At 46.6% G+C, this 20,452-nt stretch overlaps 1 protein-coding gene across 4 annotated transcripts in view; it reads right to left on the reverse strand.

Annotated features, from left to right (window-relative positions):
- The window catches only part of LOC147428949 (fanconi anemia group F protein (FANCF)), a 163,005-nt gene extending 144,892 nt beyond the window's left edge, over positions 1 to 18,113 (reverse strand). For 2 of the 4 annotated variants that reach the window (XR_015185797.1, XM_086494977.1), the window contains exon 1: positions 17,817 to 18,110. Coding sequence is in view for 2 of the 4 variants with exons in the window: in XM_086494977.1 (XP_086351103.1) it covers positions 17,817 to 17,999 (183 nt within the window). In the remaining 2 variants the exon portion in view is untranslated. Of the gene's footprint in view, positions 1 to 17,816 lie in introns of all 4 variants that reach the window. The other 2 variants (XR_015185796.1, XM_086494976.1) reach the window with 2 other exon arrangements.
- Positions 18,114 to 20,452: the final 2,339 nt, after the last annotated feature.

Below are 20,452 nucleotides of genomic sequence, written 5' to 3' on the forward strand. Positions count from 1 at the left end.
GAGAGGCTTTGTATGACTTTTGAGGATTTCAGATGTTTGACAGCACTCTGGATTTGTGAGGCCCCCAGACAGCTTGGCCTTCTCTCACTCGGCCCACAATGTGGGAAGTGAATCTATCTCGGATAGATCGCTTCTATGCAAGTGACCACATCTGTGACTTTGGTGGGTCAGTTTGCATTTTGGTTGGGACATCTTTTTCGGACCATGCACCAGTGATCCTCACTGTGACAGCTAGACAGAGGAGGGGGAGCACGTTGCTATATCCCTGAGAGGATCTTGTTGGACTCAGAGCTCAAAGAGCGAGTGGTGGCTCTTTGGACAGAGGGCTTGGACACACAGGACTCCCCTGCTGACAGAGTGGCCTCTCAACTTACTCAGGTTAGTCGTTTCTTTCTCCAAGAGTCTACGGCCCGCCTAGCTGTAGCGAGGGAGGAGCAGCGTCTCCGATGGGGCGTTGCTTCCTTGCAGAGGATGCAGGAGCAACACCCAAACAGTCCTTGGTTGGAGGAGCAATTGCAGCAGGCTCGCCAAGAGCTTACCAGCATAGATGAGAGGCGTCATAAGTTTGCTTTCCATCGATAGGCATCTCAGTGGACCCAGGTGGGTGACAGAGTGACTAGGACGTTCTTTGAGGCAGTGGGACCCCGTCATGCGCACACCTATGTCAGCCAGTTGAGGAGATCTGACAATACAGTTGCTTCAGAGCTACAGGATATGCGTGTAGTTGCTACTGACTTTTATCGTACCTACTGTCAACAGAGGCTCAATCAGAGCGTCACGATGCCTTGTCTTGTGAGACTAAGGAGATGCGCCAGAGCCTTGAGCGACCTCTTCAGCTAGAGGAGCTCCATGCGGCCCTCAGAAAACTTCCCCAGGTTAGTTGTCCCTGGGAGGATGATTTGACTCCGAGTTTTCTCTTGGACTACTGGGACATGCTTTGCTCAGACCTTTGCAGCGCTTTTCAGTACATCTTGCACACAGGAGAGATGCCTGATAACATGAGTAAGGGCTTGATCTACCTCATTCCCAAGGAGGGTAGATCCTTGGATGAGATTTGGCAGTATCAGCCCATCACCATCCTTAACTCAACCTACAAAATTCTAGCCAAGGCTCCGAGTTTCAGGATTCAGCCACTTCTAGAGAGCATTATACATGGAACCCAGACAGGGTTTGTCAAGGAGCGCAGTATCCTTGACAACATCTTCATTTTTTGGGAGGCGTTTGCCCTCACGCGCCTCTGAGGTGAGGATCTGGTGATACTTCTTCTTGATGTTGAGAAGGCCTACAACAGGGTTGACTGGGACTTTTTGGGATCACTCTACGCAGGATAGGCTTCTCAAATGCTTGGATCAGAGGTGTGTCAGCTCTCTACAGACATGCACACAGTCAGGTGCTTTTGACAAGAGGTAGAGGAAACCGTTTCATGCACACATGCTCGGTCAAACAAGGCTGTCCTCTAGCCCCCTTCCTCTTTCTGTTCCATGATGAGGCGATGAGCAGATTCTTGGTTTCACAACAGGTTGGTCTACGTGGCTTAGCGCTCCCTATTCGGGGCAATCAGCTACTAGATGCTGAGTTTGCAGACGACTCAGCTTTGTCCTTGGAGGGCCAGGAGGCCAACCTGCACAGGTGTGAGCAAGCTCTAGAGACATTTTGTTTTGCATTAGGCGCACTGATCGACTGGAGGAAGATAGTGGATTTTTGGGTTGGCACTGCTCCTACGCGTGCTTGGTTGCCAGGTGAGGGTTATAGATGGATTCCCCCAGGGACTGCAGTTCGCTACTTCGGCTGTCAGGTTGGCTTGGACTTGTCTCCTAAGCAACAAATTGCTCCCCTCCTCCTGTCCATCAAGAGGAAGTTGCTACATTGGAGTTCGGCACGACTCTCTTTGGCAGGAAGAGTTGTAGTGGCCAACCAGTTGTTGTTGGCTACTATGTGGTACATTACATCTTGTTGGATCTTTTCGAGCTCCTGCATCAGCCAGGTAGAGAAGTTGATCAAGAACTTTCTTTGGTCAAGGCGTGACACTCAAATAGCCCGGGCCAAAGTAGCCTCGCAGGTCATCACTCTTACCATGTTCTCAATGGGGGTTGGGGATCATAGACCCAGCACAGTAGAGCAGAGAGCCCTTCTTGGGAAGTTTGTTGTCAGAGGACTGCTTCCGGGGGAGGAGCCCTCGAAGGAGTTTTTGCTTCAACGGCTTAGAGCTCAAGTGCCTCAGGCAGGAGGCCCTTGGAGACCTTCCATCAGATGGATCTTTACAGAGATGCGCAGAGTGGGTCTAAGCAGGAGATTGGAGGATCGTTTTGTTGTGAGCTTGCTTCGCTCTTGGGGGCAGCTGCGGAGAGGCCTAGAGCAGCACCAACCCACCTGCACAAAGGAGCGCTTGAGACAGCCCCTTGTTTGGAACTCCATGGCCAACGCTCAGAGAGGCCACTTGGTTGGTAGTAGGCCTCATGTTTCTTGAGGTCCCATGGCAGAGGGTTCAGCACGCACTCTAGGTGACTGGCTTCAGTTCTCAGGTTTGCCAGAGGAGTTACAAAGCATCCACCTGCTGCAGGGCAGCATGAGAGGGGTGTAGAGCATGTGTCAGGACATCACAGAGGTAGTACCAGCTGAGTGGCTCACACCTTTAGAGACAGCAGCTCCCAGATGGATGGGGGCCTTCACACGACTGGAGGTCCTTGTCGCAGTTCGAGCTTGCTCAGAGACTGTACCCTCTATGTTCTTCGAGATACATGGCGAGGGTCGTCTATACAGAGTCTCAGTAGAGGCTCCACACATTGCAAAGTGTTGTTTTCAGAGGATCCAAGTAGTAGGCATCTGCGGAAGGACTTGTGTTATCGATCCTGACCCAACAGCTCTTGAGACAAGCCTTTCGAGGCTTTGGGCTTGGAAGATCTTTCCATTGGCACGAGTGCAATGGGATCCTGGAGAGTGGTTTTGGAGGGACCCTTTCTCCTCAACCGACCATCCAAGAGTCCCTTTCTTTCAATACACTGTTCGACTGGGACATCACATACTAGCAGCACGAAGAGAGGCTCGTCCTGTTGCAGCACCTCATTGGCAGGAGGAGGGTCTCACAGCTGAGTTCTTGTCAGCCTTTTGAAGACTATCTCAAAAATGTGGTCGTGGTGGTCTGGCCCCGCATCCGCTAGACCACCATCCATACGCCAGCCACATGTCACAACCAAGGCAAAAGTCCGTTCAGTGTGGACTCAGCCCAGCTGCAACTAATTGTATGTCGAGTGTCTGCGACACTGTAGCCTTGCTACAGTGTGCCCACCACAAAACCACTCACCGTCTCGGTGAGAGTAACACTATGCTGCAAAGAGAAGCCACTATATGTACAAAAGAGAACTGAGCAGAGCAGTCCGGTCCTGTCAACCGAGAGAAAGAGTCATCTCCACTGTTGTTGAAGTATCCACCTCTGGGGAAGGAGCCATCAAATCGATGGTGGAAGGCTGCTACGAAGCTCTGCTGCTATGGACGAACTGGCTCCTTGTGACTAGAGCTACCACCTGTTGTGCAGCTAATGGAAGCACCTCGCCTGAAGTGTACTCGGGCCGTCACTAACACAGCCATGTCGGTGTGCACCAGCAAGGCCGTTGGAAGGAATGTTCTGTGTCGACTGCATGTGGTAAGGAAGCCGACAACTGAAGCCCATGAGGATAGTAGGTAAAGTGCTAATGTTGGCCGTATCCTACAAGAGTGTGTATAGAGGGTCCCATGAATTGGGCAGAGCTACCCAGCTGTGCATACCCCACAGGGGTCTGGACCTGTATCCCCTGCCCTGTCCAGCCATATCTCCTACTCACCAAAGCCTGAAATCCCATATCATTATGAAGTAGCACTTCTCGAAGTCCCTACATTTGAGCTCGGAGGTCGTCAATGACTTTAGACTTTTCTTGCAATGCGTGTCGCATAGCAAAAATGGTAGCGTCTCTATCCACAATCGCCCTCTCTGCAACACGCAGAGAACCCTCAATAGCTGCGTACGTAGCGGAGTGGTGCTGGTGAGTAGCAGCCAACCGCTCTGCCCCAAGCTCAATGGTAGCAATGGCATGCTTGGACTCCTGTAATATATCCTCGAATAGCCGAAAAAATGAGGTAGAGTCCGTTATTGAAGAACCCACAACTGCAATGGGGATGGGTAAGGTAGTCACTGTGGTGGCAGGAGTGACTATGGGAGATGGAGGGCGAGATGGGGCATGTATCATAGCAGCTAAAATACGCATATTTTATTTACAATACACGACGTCTCGTATTGAAGCGTACAATACATCTCATAACGTTTTTTTGCTCTAAACATATGGCTTTTTCTAGTTGGTCAGTTGTGTTTTAGAGCTTCATGGTGCTTGTTTATGTATGCTATGGTTAAATATTGAAGAGTCATTGAGGAGGTCCATCAACCACTTCATTTGTTCTTATTAAAGTATCATATCTAAAACAGTTGACGTATTTTATTTTTTATTCTCAAAAATACGTCTAGTATGCGTATTGTACACCGCGTACTAAACGTCCCGTCCCGTACCGTAGCTGCAATGGCATGTATAACAGGGACATGTATAGGGTGAACCGAAACACCTGAGCCTATCACCGGCCCGGAACTAGTAGTGGGAGCAGAAAGAGAACAAGTAGTAGCGGGAGCAGAAGGAGCGAAAGTAGACCAACTTCGGCATATAGGGTGCTTCACCCGAGACTGCTGACTTTCTGAAACCGGCAATGATATTAATGATTCTGTTGTATCCTTCACCACTTTAGCTCTTTTCTTCTTTTTAGTCTCAAGTATTGGGTCGGCCGTGTTGACCACAGATTTGGTCCTTCCTTTTAATTTTTTCCCCCACATATCTGCATCTACTTTTTCCGGGCTAACATGGATATTTATAACACAAGCCAACAACGGCGTTGCAAAACATTGAAAACTTGACTGAATAGATTGCACATGTGCTCGAAATCTTTTGGCTCTGGTTTGTAAAGATGTGTACAGAATCTGGTGAAAGCCACAAGGTATATTGTGGATTAGACAATAAAGGCCCTCACAATGGGAAAACACATAGGGCACATCACAACGCTTCTTCTTCGACTCTCTGGCATCTCTGAGTAAAAAATAATACTTGAAGATAGCCCACAACTCTCTGTTCCTTGAATATTCGGGGTGATCAGTTTGTAGTAATTCTTGACAGGCCTGAACTGTGGCATCTTGGGAGAGCTGGGAGTATGTGCGGGTGGTCAGCTTCAAAGACGGAAAGGTGGACATCCCAAGAGCATGGCCAATCCGCGTAGTGGTAAGGCTGTGTTCATGTACTTTGGGAAAACGGTTCAAAAGTTCATGCACCATATCTCCTGGCACATCCTTGGGTAAATCCACATTTGCTAATGCAGTTAGACCAAGGGTCTGCAGCTGGTCCTTAGACAAGACATCCTTGAGAGAAGGATGGGGTAGTTGCAGGCGAAAATTCAATGTTAACTCTGCTTGACTCTTGGATTGAGGAGGCATGCTAATTCCATAACGTAACACATGAAGATCTTTCTTTCTTATATCCTTGGCCTCTAGTTCTTCGTGACTATGGTAACTGGTTACTAGAAGATCCTGAGCTCAACTCTGAATGAACCATGTGAGAAGGTACCCTATAACTCTCGTCACTGGCTTCACTTGAAGTCATATCATGGCTGATGTGATTGGATTCTGCCTCTTCCTCCTCAAAACTACTCTGTATCTCCCTACGAGTAGGCTTTTTGCGCAAAACGTTCCGCCACATCTGCCGACTAGTGCCTGCCATATCCCTCAGTAGCCCCTTTGTGATTGTAGAACTCTAACTGCCACAGCAACTCGACACTTCTCTCTAACCCACAACAGCTTACATATAACGTTTCAATCCACAATAGCATACATACATAGCCTGTTATCCTGGCGGAGTCGGTAGCAGTAGCAGATACCAAATGTGAGTGACAGGATTTGTGAGATTTGACAGAAAAATTCCACGTTGTTGAGCGGGATGGCAGTTGCGATGTCACCAAGAGGGCAACCGAGAGCAAGAAGGATGCAGACGAATTTCCTACGAATATGTCCTAGTCGATAGGGCGAGGGAGGAAGAGATGGGCAAGCGCAAGACAGAAGGGACGAGAGGGGAATAAGGGCGAGAATAGTTAGTAATTGGGTGAAGGGGTTGGGTAGAGACGAAAAGGGATTTGGTAGGGTCTAGCAAAAGTAGAAGGGACGAGGTCGGGTAGGCAGAGCCAGGGGGATTGGTAGGGGCGATAGTGGGTAGGGAGGGGCGAGAGGGGTAGAGAGGAGCAAGTAGGACTGGGTAGGGGCGAGTGCGGTAGAGAGGGGCGAGTAGGACTGGGTAGGGGCGAGTGCGGTAGAGAGGGGCGAGTAGGACTGGGTAGGGGCGAGTAGAACTGGTTAGGGGCAAGATGGCTAGAGAGGGGCGAGTAGGACTTGGTAGGGGCGAGAGGGGTAGGGAGGGGCGAGTAGAACTGGTTAGGGGCGAGAGGGGTAGAGAGGGGCGAGGGGGATTGGGTAGGGGTGAGATTGGATAGGGAGGGGCGAGTAGATTGGGTAGGGGCTAGAGGAGGTAGGGGGGGTTTGAAAGGGATTGGGGGAAGGTAGGAGGTTGAAGGTTAGGTAATAGAGAGTTAGGTTTTCTTTTCTGTAGAGCAGCAAAATGGAGAGTTTCTCTGGCTCAATGGTGAACTGAACTCATGCTTTAATGGTGAAATGAGCGTCGAAGGCGTTGTTGATGTGTATGAGAATACAGTATGGGTTGTGAATACCAGAATTGTGGTGAGGATAGAACTTGCTAATGAGAGATAGATGGTTGTTTAAAACTTGGCAAAGTAAACGTACACTGCTATGCTCCCAAAGTCCAACAAACAGAAAGTGAATTCCACATGTGACATGAAGACAGCAATTAGGAAAAGAAAATAAGAGTTTAACAGAGCCTAGCCATTTTTCTGAAAAAACACCAGGAAGTGGACAATGCAGTTTAAGATGAGAATGCTCCACTAGAAAGTTCCATGAAAAAGAGGGAAGCAGCCAATTGGATAGATTGAGACCTTGGTAAAGATACGGATTCAATTAACCAAACCAAATAGGAGAATGCTCAAAGAAGGAACACCAGGATACAGATTGAATCAATTGAAGATTTTGCAGGATGGAAGAACGACATAAACAGCAGGAAGAATATGTGTAACAGTGGGTCAGAAGAGAAGAAGATGCAAAGACAAAGATGGGATGAAGACAAAAGATGGAAGTGAGGTGAATAGGTGGCAGGTTGGTAGGTAGCACAAGGCGGGGGCTAAACCAAACTGAATGAGTGAGAAGACACTCTGAAAACAAAAGTACCAGGGAGAAAAGAATTGCTTGTAGCCTATTACGAGAGATAATAGCGTTTGAGCCTGGAGCCATTTACCAACAACAAAGAAACACCTTCCAAAGTTAATAACCGTACTGCACCCTGAGGTAAAACTCTCAGGGACTATCAATGGTCCTTGCCACGCTGGGACCAACTTCTTTGCTTCTTTCTGATATCGAGCTTGATAAAGTGGCAGCAGTGAGCCTTGTATGATTTTTGGCTTTCGGAGATGGCGATCATGCCACACCTTGTGACGAAGCTGCTCTGCTTCAAGAGCCTGAAAAGCCAAACGGCGGCTTTCTTCCAATAGGGAGAGACGAGAGACAGAAACAGACTCCATACTCCCATTGGCACGCAGATTGCCTACTCGAGGACATCCTGAGTTGAATTCAAACAGGGATATGGCTTTTAAACCAAAGGCTAACTAAAATGGGGTGTGATTAGTCGTGGGTTTAAAAGAAGTTCGGTATGCCCAAAGGGTGCTGTGGATAGCTTGAGCCCAAGACGCCGAATAGAGATGACAATGGACATGCTTTCCGCAGAAGGGCTATCAGAACCTTGTTGGTGCTCTCTGCCTGCAATTTGCTCTAGGGTAATAGGCACAAAAGTTACGATGAAAAATCTTGTAGTTGGCGAGCAAGGTTGAAATCATCTCATTAACAAAACGACTGCCCTATCACAGGTGATCTCCAGGGGACATCCAAACCTGCACAAAATATTTTCATACAGAAACTTGGCTACAATATTGCCAGTACAATCAGTTGTCGCCAATACCTATGCCCACTTGGTTGCATAATTTGTAGCCACCAGCAAATACTTCTGGTTACCTGGCTGGGTGTAAGGTCCAGCGGAAGTGAATGTTGAACTTTGCTCAAGATGAGTGCTCCAAACTGTGCTTAAGGGTCCTTTTTACTTACAAAAGACAGTCTACAGAGCCTTCCGTTCCTTTAGTGAGAGAGTGCATTGATCACAAACAAAGTGAATGACACTGTGAATGAAGGTGCTGAGACAAAGAGAAAGAGAGAGAAGAATACGACACTAGACGGTTGTCGAACCCTCCTCCAAGGGCCCCCCCCTCTCTATGGCGAGAGAGGTCTATGCTATTGATTTCACAAATCTGGTACAATGGTCTAGATGCAATGGACTTGCCGACAATGTCAACGACAATGATGACGACTACAAGACGGGCTAAAATCTGAAAACGCTAGGGGCTGAAATCTACAAATCTGCTAACCACTGAATTTGACACTGTGTCGGCGAGGACTGCGATGGCGACGACGCGATGACGATGCGCTGAAAACGCAGATGCTGAAATCTGCGGACAACGGGCTGAAACTGAAATTGCTGGCTATTATGACCGTGCGGCGAGGATCTACTGCAGGTAGGTGAGATCTACGAGGCTAGGAGCGGGATCTGCTGTGTCTAAGTGCTGAAAACTGAAAACGCTGATGCTAGGGACTGATCTGTCGCCGGGAAACTGCAAAACGCTGATACTATCTGCAAGGTGCAAAAAACGCTAGGCCTGATCTGCAGTCTGCAAAACGCCAGGGCTGATCTCGTAACTGCTGATGAAAAACGCCAGGCTGAATTTGCTAAAGCAAACACTAGGCTGATTCTGCTGATGAAAAACGCCATAGTGTCTTGTTGGCTGAAAACGCTAGGTTATCCTGTCGGTCTTGCTGAGAAGGTGCACTGCAAGTTGTGGAACTTCTGCTGCCTCTTCTGCCAGAAAGTGCTAGCGCTAGTTTTCTTATATATTAACTTAGCAGAATTGCCCTACCCAGTTTTCCAACAAAAGTCACTTATTAATAATAAGTGAAAATTTGATAAAATAGGAAAAATGGGTTTTGTGCACTGTAAAATGCTCATGATGGGTACTCACTGTCATGTTGATGATCATGTTGTGTGCAACCAGAGGATATGCAACTATACTAAGTGCCTGGACATGCACGGCCTACGAACACGCTCACAAAGGTGCCAGAACACTTCCTAAGCTAGCCTGAACCCTGGACCCAAAGTAGCTTGTCCACATGCACATAGGGTTGGATGTACATGTGACTTCCCCTCCTTTTCAACGTGAGGTATTGGTACCGAACTGTATGGCGTCGAAGGAATGCGCCAGCATCTCCGAGAATCTTGAGAAGAACTCGTCGCCAGCCCACTCCGATGCGTGGGTAGTGCGATACTTGAACTTCGTGAAGGTTTGCAATGCTTGCTTCTTTGGGCTGCGCCGAAAGCGACACAAAGTGATCTGTTGTGGCTTCAATGCTCCAACTTCGGCTACGGTCGTGGATCTACCTTCTTCAAGAATCTCCAAGGAGGAAAATTCTTAAAACCACTTCCAACATAAAATCATGAACATACCCATTCCATATAGAGTGACTGGAAAAATAATATTCTTCTGAAAAGACTATGCATGCAATGCAGATGAACAAAGTGCCAAACCGTTCACCAAACATACACAAAAAATGGAATCGAAACTTGTCTTGTCGTTCTAAATCTATCGGCAAATCACAATCGAAATGCCGATGCTTGATGGACAATCTTTCTTGTGCTCTTTCTGAGACTGTGTCATGCCAAGGAAGAAACATGGAATGTGAATTCCTTGAATGCAAACTTTTCTTCTTTTCGAGAGAAATCCGCATACATTCACGCTCATCCATGAGTGAATGATGTGCATCGTACAATACGGCATGCCTGTGAAAAGGAAACACGAAAAGACCATGATGAAAATACAAGAAACCATCACGAATGAAACACTCGAACAATGCGTGCTGACTAATCATGCGAACACACAATACTTCTTGAGTGGGTTCTTTGGAGCTCGACTCAAGAGCCAAGATCGGTTCTGCGTGATTGATCGTATCTGCAAAGAGGTTAGCTCTACTAGAAAAATCATCATCTAAACCATCATCCATGTGAACAATCACATCTCTATCATGCAAAACATGTGTGTTGTGCTTTGGAAAAGGAATGACCGAGAGAGTCTCCTTTTCTTGTTCTTTTTCGTGTTCTGTTGCATGTGTCGTTTCTTGTTCTTTGTCATGCAACAAATCATGCTTCACTAGAATGAAACTACGTGTTTTATCCTCGTCCAATTATTAGGGTGAGAGATTAGTGACATAGATTGAATCTCAATGTCACATTGAAGAACCACAAGAGGTGCTCCTTCAACTGCGCGACTGAGAGTGCTTTCTTTCCAACAAACTTGTGGATTATAACCTTTAAACCACTAAATGCCAAAAATCACATCGTACCCTCAAAGAGGAGAAATCAAAAACTTTCGATGAAAACAGACGTTTTGAATGGACACGGTCACATCATGACATTCATGCGTAAACTAAGAGTGCATGCTAGGAGCAAACTCGGACATCTCAATGGGAGCAATGGGTCGAGCTTCTAGACGTGAGCTCTTCACGAATGAGTCGCTAATCACATCATACATACTACTAGAATCAAAGAAGACAACAATGCGTTGGCCATTCACATAACCATAACAACGCATGAGAGATGCATCGGCATGATCGTGAGAAACTTGAGACACATTAGTCTGCTCTCTGATTGCATTAATAGAAGATGTGAATTCTGTGGGTTCCTTTGTGGGTTCTTTAGGTTCGTTCTTAGGACAATCTCGTCTTATGTGACCCTTAGTGTGACATTGATAACATCTTCCTTCCTTAGAATAAATGACATGTTCGTATGCTGTGATATATCCTCCTAGAATTCCTTGTGCAGCTTTTTCATTTGGGGTGAGCTTAGGTTTAGCAAGTGTGTTAGCTTTACCCTAGATTCATTTTGAGCGTTCTTTTCCGAAGGATTAGAGGAAGATTGGCTAGGAGAGTTACCATTCTTACCGTTCTTACCATTCTGTTGATTCTGAGGAGTCTTAAGAAGTACTGTGAGAAGACTTGTTCTCCTTAGGCTTTCCTTTGTTGTGTTTCATCTCCTGTGCGAGAGCAATCGCTACCGCCTTATTGAGATCTATTGGATCGAGTACTTCGACATCATACTTGATATACTCGTCCAATCCATAAAGGAATGCCTCTTTGCGTTTATCATCCGGTTTGCATAATTGGGTGCCAAGCTGCAAAACACGATTAGAGAAAGACATAACTGACATACCATTTTGCTTGAGACCGCACCAATTGTCTTTCAACCGTGCTAGGTAGTGAGGTGGCATAAACCGCACCTTGAGCTTGTCTTGGGTCGGCCCAATTGAAGGAAAGGGACGCGCCTTCTTCGGCTTCCTCTAGATGCGCGGTCAACTATGCCTCTTGCCATGTGTGGTACCAATTAATGGCATCACCAACAAGATACATGGCTGCTGTCAAAACAATGCTATTTCTTGTTTTCTTAGTTGTCGCAAAGAAGAATTAAATTGATGCAATTAAGAATGAATAATAGTAGCATCCATCTTACCGTCATACTTACTGAACGTCAACTTCTCACTGACGGGGCTGTTGGAGTCCGAACCTCTATTTGTGCTACCTGATAAACTACCAACATCTTTGACCAGCTCGGGCTTCGCGGTGAGTACCTGTAGGACCAACTTTTGCACGCGTTGGTCTCTCTGCACCTCACACTTAACTCCAAGGCCGCTCGTCTTTCTTCGGCCACCAAACGCACTTGCTCATGCTCACGCTCCAAGGCTACTGTTCTTTCTTCGCGCTCACGATCCAAGTCTGCCTTCTTTCTTCACGCTGGCGATCCAAGGCTGCCTTTCTTTCTTCGCGCTCGTGATCCAAGATTACCTTTCTTTCTTCGGCCGCTAAGAGCGCTTGATCACGCTCACGATCCAAGGTGGCGCGCTGCGCCTCTTGTTGTAGCATCACTTCCATTATCGTCTTAACCAAAGCCTCCATAGAATTGGGTGCAAACCGTGGCGTAGATGGGGAAGGGGGAGCGTCGGAAAAACCTCCTGGTGGAGAAAATTCTTCTTCACCACCTCCATGCTCATCACCTTCACGCAAAGTATCCATTCTGCTTCGGGTGATAACCATACACTGAGATCTTGGGTACTTAAGTCCACGAGGAACTTGGGTTATTGTGGTTCTTGGGTTCTTGAGTTCTTGAGGTTCCTGAGGTCTTTCTTTAGCTTACAATCTGTGTTAGAGAAGGCTTTTCTCTTTCCCGAGCTCTACTCTTCCCTGCGAGCGCACCCCTTGGCGGCCTTGCGCTCACACCAGGGTTGCTTTTTCCCACCTCACGTTGATTGGCCGGCCCCTAAGTGCACGGTCCGCTCTCAATGAGTGAAAAGAGGAACAAAGGGAGGCCGGACAAGCCCTTCTTTCTTGGGTTACCTGTCATTCTTCAAAACACGATTAAGAATCGACACGCCCAAGTGGACTTGGGTTACGTGCGACCACAACACGCAAAAAATTTATTGTGGTTCTTTCCTTGAGTGATACAGAACACTGTCAAAGCTCTAATACCAATGTACGGTGCAACGGAAGTGAATGTTGAACTTTGCTCAAGATGAGTGCTCCGAACTGTGCTTAAGGATCCTTTTTACTTACAAAAGGGAGAGCCTTCCGTTCCTTTAGTGAGAGAGTGCATTGATCACAAACAAAGTGAATGACACTGTGAATGAAGGTGCTGAGACAAAGAGAAAGAGAGAGAAGAATACGACACTAGACGGTTGTCGAACCCTCCTCTAAGGGCCCCCCCTCTCTATGGCGAGAGAGGTCTATGCTATTGATTTCACAAATCTGGTACAATGGTCTAGATGCAATGGACTTGCCGACAATGTCAACGACAATGATGACGACTACAAGACGGGCTGAAATCTGAAAACGCTAGGGGGTGAAATCTACAAATCTGCTAACCACTGAATTTGACACTGTGTCGGCGAGGACGGCGATGGCGACGACGCGACGACGATGCGCTGAAAACGCAGATGCTGAAATCTGCGGACAGCGGGCTGAAACTGAAAACGCTGGTTGATCTGACCGTACGGCGAGGATCTGATGCACGTAGGTGAGATCTACAAGGCTAGGAGCGGGATCTGCTGTGTCTAAGTGCTGAAAACTAAAAACGTTGATGCTAGGGACTGATCTGTCGCCGGGAAACTGCAAAACGCTGATACTATCTGCAAGGTGCAAAGAACGCTAGGCCTGATCTGCAGTCTGCAAAACGCCAGGGCTGATCTCGTATCTGTTGATGAAAAACGCCAGGTTGAATCTGCTAAAGCAAACGCTAGGCTGATTCAGCTGATGAAAAACGCGAGAGTGTCTTGTTGGCTGAAAACCCTAGGTTATCCTGTCGGTCTTGCAGAGAAGGTGCACTGCAAGTTGTGAGAACTCTGCTGCCTCTTCTGGCAGAAAGTGCTAGCGCTAGTTTTCTTATATATTAACATAGCAGAATTGCTCTACCCAGTTTTCCAACAAAAGTCACTTACTAATAATAAGTGAAAATTTTATAAAATAGGAAAAATGGGTTTTGTGCACTGTAAAATGCTCATGATGGGTACTCGCTGTCATGTTGATGATCATGCTGTGTGCAACCCGGGGATATGCAACTACACTAAGTATCTGGACATGCACGGCCTGCAAACAGGCTCACAAAGGTGTCAGAACACTTCCTAAGCTGACTTGAACCGTGGACCTAAAGTAGCTTGTCCACATGCATATAGGGTTGGATGTGCACATGACATTGGGCCAGGGGAGCAATTGGACCCACAAAATCCGTGCCCCATCTCTTAAAGGGCAGCCGTGCCATAGAGACCTGCAAAGGACAGTTGGACTGCCTTAGGTCCACAGCGCTGACACACATCACAAACTTTCACATAGGCAATTGCATTTCAAAAAACATAGAGCCACCATAGACCACTATGTAGAATCTTATGGGCGGTGGATGACCAGGGTAATGGCCACCAATGGGACCACTATGGGCATCCTCCAACTCCATGAGGAGAGAGACACCGCCTCACTAACACCATCTGGTCCCAACTTGTAAAGTTGGCCTCCAATCAAACTTCAACGGCAATCTTCTCTTCTGTAGTGGAGATGCATTCTCTCGGTACAGGCCAGTAGATAGAAAATGCAAGACATCACCGTACCATTCTGGAGTGGTATCCACCTTATAGAGACTGCTATTTGGAAAGTCATCCGCAACCTTAGTAGCTTCTTCACCTGTTTGAACGCAAGAGAGGTGGTTAGCAATGACGTGATGTTTGCCGGGCCGGAGCACCGCTTCGAAATCAAACTTTTGAGATAAGAGTAGCCACCGCCATACTCGACCTACAATGTGCGGCTTATTAAGCAGATAGCGCATGGCATGGTGATCAGTAATAATTGTGGAGTGGACCCCTAATAAATAGTGACGAAATTTTTGTAGAGGATACACAATAGCCAAACCTTCCCTTTCTGTGGTGCTATAGTGGCGCTCTGCTTTGATGAGCAGTCCACTGCATAGTGAATAGTGCGATCCAGGTTGTACTCCTTACTAGGCTAAGTTAGCACAACACCCACAGCCAGTTGACTGGCATCCATGTGCATATGAAAAAGGAGAGACCAATCAAATAGGTGCTTCAGTGAGGCGTTTTTTGAGGTATGCAAATGCTTCAACCCGTGGTTTTGACCATTGGAAAGGTACAGTAGCACTGGTGGGTCGGGTCAATGGTTGAGTCACCTGTGCATACATGCGTATAAACTTGCAACGATAGCTTGTGTGGCCTACAATTTACAAAGCTCTGAACACCTTTTGGGTTGATGGGAGGAGGTAGCTTCAAGTTGGCTACTATCTTGGAATCTGGCTACGACTAGATTGGACTGCATCTCAGCTGGCAGTGTATATGCCATCCTTCAGTCTGATATATGGATTGTGCATCATGGTAATCGGTTGTGGTTGCTCTCCGAGTCATCCTTGTGGTGGCAACACACAATGTCTCGTATTTGGCAGAGTCATCTACCTTTGAAGGAACGGGTTTTCTTGTGGCGCTGCTTGGTGGGAGCTCTACCTGTTGTTGGCAGTGTGTTGCATACGCGGCATATTGCACCTCCCCACTGCCCCAGATGCCTTGAAGCTGAGGAGACCGTGCAACACTTGCTATGGCGTTGTCGCCACTCCCGAGCCTTCATTCGGCAAGTGTCAACTGCGTTTTCCTTCCGGCTCTTTTCATAGACGCTTTTGGCTTTTTGGAGTGCTTCGGCCATCGCATTCTCAGTTTGCCGTGTTCTTCACTTAGGTCAGATTTTGGACCATGTGGACTATCTGGCACCACCGGAACTCCTTAATGTTCCACAGCACCTATGTTGACCCCTTCCACTATTTCAAATCATCTCTTGGTGAAGCACTACATTTTGCTCATGATGTTGGCGACATCACTCTTGATGCCTACAGGATTTACTCTGACTGTTTCTAGCTTTCGGAGCCTTGTAGTGCTCAGATTTTTGTATCCCTTTCTTTTCGTGGGTTTTCCTTGTTTTGAGGTTTCCCACTTGTAAAGTAATCAAAGCATATTTACAAAAAAAAAGTGTGTGTGTGTGTGTGTGTGAGAGAGAGAGAGAGAGAGTAGACACAAACGCTAGTGTAGGGGAAGAGGGGGCGATCAACCCCCCATGACTACAAGAGCAAGAGACCTGTACAATACAATGTATGAAATGGGTACCCCCCTGGCTCCATATATAGGTGTACAAGGCCTATAGTGGGTGGGCAGCCGCCCCAAACTTGGGTGGCCGGACAAAAGTGCATCCTATATGCATATGCTATGGGTGGCCAGACCAGAGCCACACTAGCTGTACATGCATGCCCTAGATCTATGAAGCAGCAGAGTGGTGTAAATCTAACATTATCACCTGCTTTCTGGATATCCAATTGGATAGAATGTCACTCACACTCAAAAAGTGGATTGGGTTATGCAATGCTTGAATGTCAAATTGCATTACTGGGAAGCTATCCACTTGGCCATTGCATGTTCGCTAACGAATCGTTCAGAGTATCCTGATGGCATATGTTTAGTTCTTTTTGCCACTGATGGATTGGCCTCGCCATTGTCTCGATTCTCTTATGTCAGTCATCTTGCCTCATTTGTGGCGAACTCATGCTCACAAACAAGGTTTGTGTTTGATGTCGATAGAGAAGCTTTGTACTCCTAAACGTTTTGGTACTCTCAATATCTTAGACTTGCGTAGGCATGTTCTTGCTAGGAAAGCTATGCTATTACTTACACTCGCGCAGCAAATTCAGTCTTAGACTCTTATGTTTGCACACCTGAGTCAGCATGTTGTTACGTCCTCATTTAGCCACTCGAATCATCCGTTTGGGAGGTTGTATTTAGCAAGGTGGAAGGGCATATTCTTGGATGTCCTCTTGCTTCCACTTTGCTCTCTGCTTGGAAAGAGAGTATGATTCATCTATCATGGAATGCTCGGCGGGAAGGAAATTCGCTTCGTTTGGAGAGTCTTCATTGGAGCCGGGCATTCTCCCTTACTTTAGTTGACCGCTCACCTCGCCATGCATACTTCCTCTCTTGCCATGGCATTCGGGTGGTTGAGGATGTGGTGGATACGACCGGATACACCTTTAAGTTTCCCTTTGCCGCTCACCGTTTTGGATTGGGCATGCATTACCGTCATTTTTGGAGAGAACTTCAGCTCATGCTGGTTGATTTTTTACCCGTTTCACCTTTGCCTGATAGTGATCGCATGTCTGATTGGAATCTTCGAGAGACGCCTTTTCAAGATATTTCTGCCAGTCGAGTTTATGCTCTTCTTCTACCACAACCTTGGCTTGCTGATCATTGTAATGCCCTTTGGCACATGCACATATCTGGTGGAGGAGGCTTCTCTCTGACCTCTGGAAAAGCCATTTGCCTTTGAAGAAGCGGTTGTTTCTTTGACATTGTTTGGAACTTTTCTTAGGGCACGTCATATCCGCCCTTCTTCTTGTGTCCGTTGCTCGACTATGGAAGAAAACGTTTGCCACTTGTTGTCGGATTGTTGCTTACTAGGGATTTCCTTCGCCGCATATCCGCGTGTATGCGGCTCCGTTTTCCAACGATAGTTTTCCATAAACGGTTTTGGGCATTTTGCATTTTCTCACAGACATTACAGCAATTTGTGGTTTTCTTCATGTGGGTCAGGTATTGGGCTTATTGGGCCCAATGGCGTCAGCGTAATGGCTATATGTTCCGTCGCATTCGTGCAGATCCCTTCCCGTTCTTCAAGCTTTCTCTTAGCAAATCTTTACGGTTCACCTTGGAAGTTGGTGGTATCGCCCCAAAGATACATCAGCTCTCCTACGAATGCTTTTAGCCACATTGTACAGCTGGACACTTCTCTTTTGTGTTCTCTCCTTGTATATGATCTTTTTGGTGGGTTTTCCTCGCCGTAAGGTTTCCCACTTGTAAATTAATCAAAAGTGATTTACAAAAAAAAAAAGAGTGTGTGTGTGTGTGTGAGAGAGAGAGAGATTTTTTGGAGAGAGAGAGAGAGAGAGAGAGAGAGAGAGAGAGACCTGCTCAATGAGGGAGGCCCAGCCCAGAGCACCCAGGACGTCTTGAGAGCGCCAAAAGGCAGGAGAACCAGAGGGCTGGAAGCCAGAAGCAAGGAGGAGCATCTCCACAAAGGCTCGAATCAAAGAAAGCAGTTGATGCAGTGAGACATCCGGATGAGTCCACTCCCCAGCCCTCGCCTCCATAGCTTTGAAATGGCGGGATTATCAACGTTTTCCATTTTAAACTGCGATTTTAAGAGAAACTAGAGTGCTTCGTTCGTTGCGTTCGCATTGAAAGAGAGAGAGAGAGAGAGAGAGAGAGAGAGAGAGAGGGGGGGGGGGGGGGGGGGGGGGGGGGAGAGAGCAAGAGATTTTTCACGAAAGCGTTTTAGTTTTTTTTATCTGAGAGTGTTTGGGATATCGATCGTCATGGTCCACAGGTGTAGCTCCGCATAAATTGCATACCGATCATAGTGCTTCTCAAGGGTACCTGGCCAAAAACCACAAAGAGTGTTAAGAGGTTTTTCAAGCTCATCGTTCATGATGTCAATGTTATTGATTATTTGTTGTTCCATTTTTATGTTTCAAAAAGAAAGAAAACATGCAAGTCTCTTTGCATGGAAGAGTTTGGACAATCCTCCCCAATTTTTATAGTACGAGGGAACGTGCCATTCCCACGACATCGTGCAATTTTCAATGTGTTCATTAACTGCGTTCTCAGTGTCAAAAATAAAAAAATGATAATGCCTACTCACCACGTGATTGAATGTCTATCACCAATGCACTTCCTTGCATCAATGACGTTGGACATCTCCTGCACTTAACCTGCAGCAAAAGACGACATCTCAAGGAGGAAGCGCTACAAGAAGGTTTTGTGCTATTGTGAGGAATCCACATGTGGTATACAAATTGATCAAACAATGTGGATACAAATTGATCAAATACTACCAAGCATGACATTGTACCCCCAACAAGCCCTGATTAGAAATCTCATTGTAACTTTTGATACCCATATGAAAGTCTTCAAGGTGCAAGTATAGGTGAAAATAGCCTACAACTTTTTGGCAATGCTGTTGTTGTGCACATCCTGCAATTGATGCATTCCAATGCTTTGCATACGTTGAAAACAGCCTAGAGCTTTTTGGAAGCTCTAGGCCTTGCTCTTGTTGCGCACATCCCGCAATCAATGCATTCAAAGAGGTGGCATTTTGGGCAAGAAGCTCCTCAAGCACTTTTTGTACTTTCTCAAGCACACCACATCTAGCATACATATCGACCAAGGCATTGCAAAGCACGACATCTTTTTTTATCAACAGCCCCTGACTAACAATATCAGCCTAAATTTTTGTGTCCATATCAACATCTTGCGTAGAGCCACATGCCTTCAAAATGTACGCGTACGTGATTGCATCTGGTGGAAACAAACTAGAGTTTTCTCCTATGGCAAATCTTGCAATCAGTGGAATCTAAGAGTCCACTCTTTGTGTAGGAAGTGAAAAACATTCTCGACCTTTCTGGCCCTGCTCCTATCGTGCATAACCTACGACCAGTGCATTCCCATACTTTGCATCCCTTAAAAATAGCCTAGAGATTTTTGGAGTTGCTGCTCTTGCACACATCTTGCAATCAGTGCATTCCAAGAGACAAGATTCTGGATAGGAAGCTCCTCAAACGCTTTTTGTGCTTTCTCAAGTGCACCACATTTGGCATACATCTTGATTGACACAGTCCCAAGCATGACATCTTTTCTCAACAGCCTCTTGAGCTGCTCTTCTTGTGCACATCCCGCAATCAATGTTGGCAGACAACAAGCTCATCAAGCACTTTTTGTGCTTTCTCAAGCGCACCACATTTTAACGAAGACAGTGCGAAGCACGACATCTTTTTTCAATAGCCTCTGACTAACAATATAATTGTGAATTTTGTGCCCTTATCAGCATCTTGCGTAGAGCCACATGCCTTCAAGAAGCATGTGTAGGTGATTGCAAATGGAGAGAGGCCCTCGCTTCGCCTACATATCAACCAAGGCAGTGCCAAGCACATCATCTCTTTTCAAGAGCCTCTGACTAACAGTATAATTGTGAATTTTTGTGCCAATATCAGCATCTTGTGTAGAGCCACATGCCTTCAAGATGCATGCGTAGGTGATTGCATCTGGAGAGAGGGCCTCGCTTTGCGTACATATCGACCAAGATAGTGCCAAGCACGACATCTCTTTTCAAGAGCCTTTGACTACCAATATAGTTGTGAATTCTTGTGCCCATATTAGCATCTTGCATAGAGCCACATCTTTCAAGACGCATGCTTAGGTGATTCCATTTGCAGAGAGGCCCTTGATCCCTCGCTTCACATACATATCGACCAAGACAATGCCAAGCACGACAGCTTTTTTCAACACTCGCTAGCGTTGCTCTTGTTGCACACCTTCTGCAACAATCAGTGCATTTCAAGAGACAACATCTAAGAGCTTTCTAGCCATTACACTGTGGGGAAAATCTTGCAATCAACGCATTCCAAGAGTCCATACTCCGTACAAGAAGCTCCTACAACACTTGCGAGAGCCACATGCCCAAAATGTAAGCATGGCCTTCAAGACAAAAGTATAGATGATTGAATTTATGGAGACACACTTGCTCTGCATCCGTTAAAAACAATCT

The sequence above is a fragment of the Adiantum capillus-veneris genome, chromosome 22, assembly GCF_014529385.1.
Source record: "Adiantum capillus-veneris isolate H3 chromosome 22, ASM1452938v2, whole genome shotgun sequence".
NCBI lineage: Eukaryota > Viridiplantae > Streptophyta > Polypodiopsida > Polypodiales > Pteridaceae > Adiantum > Adiantum capillus-veneris.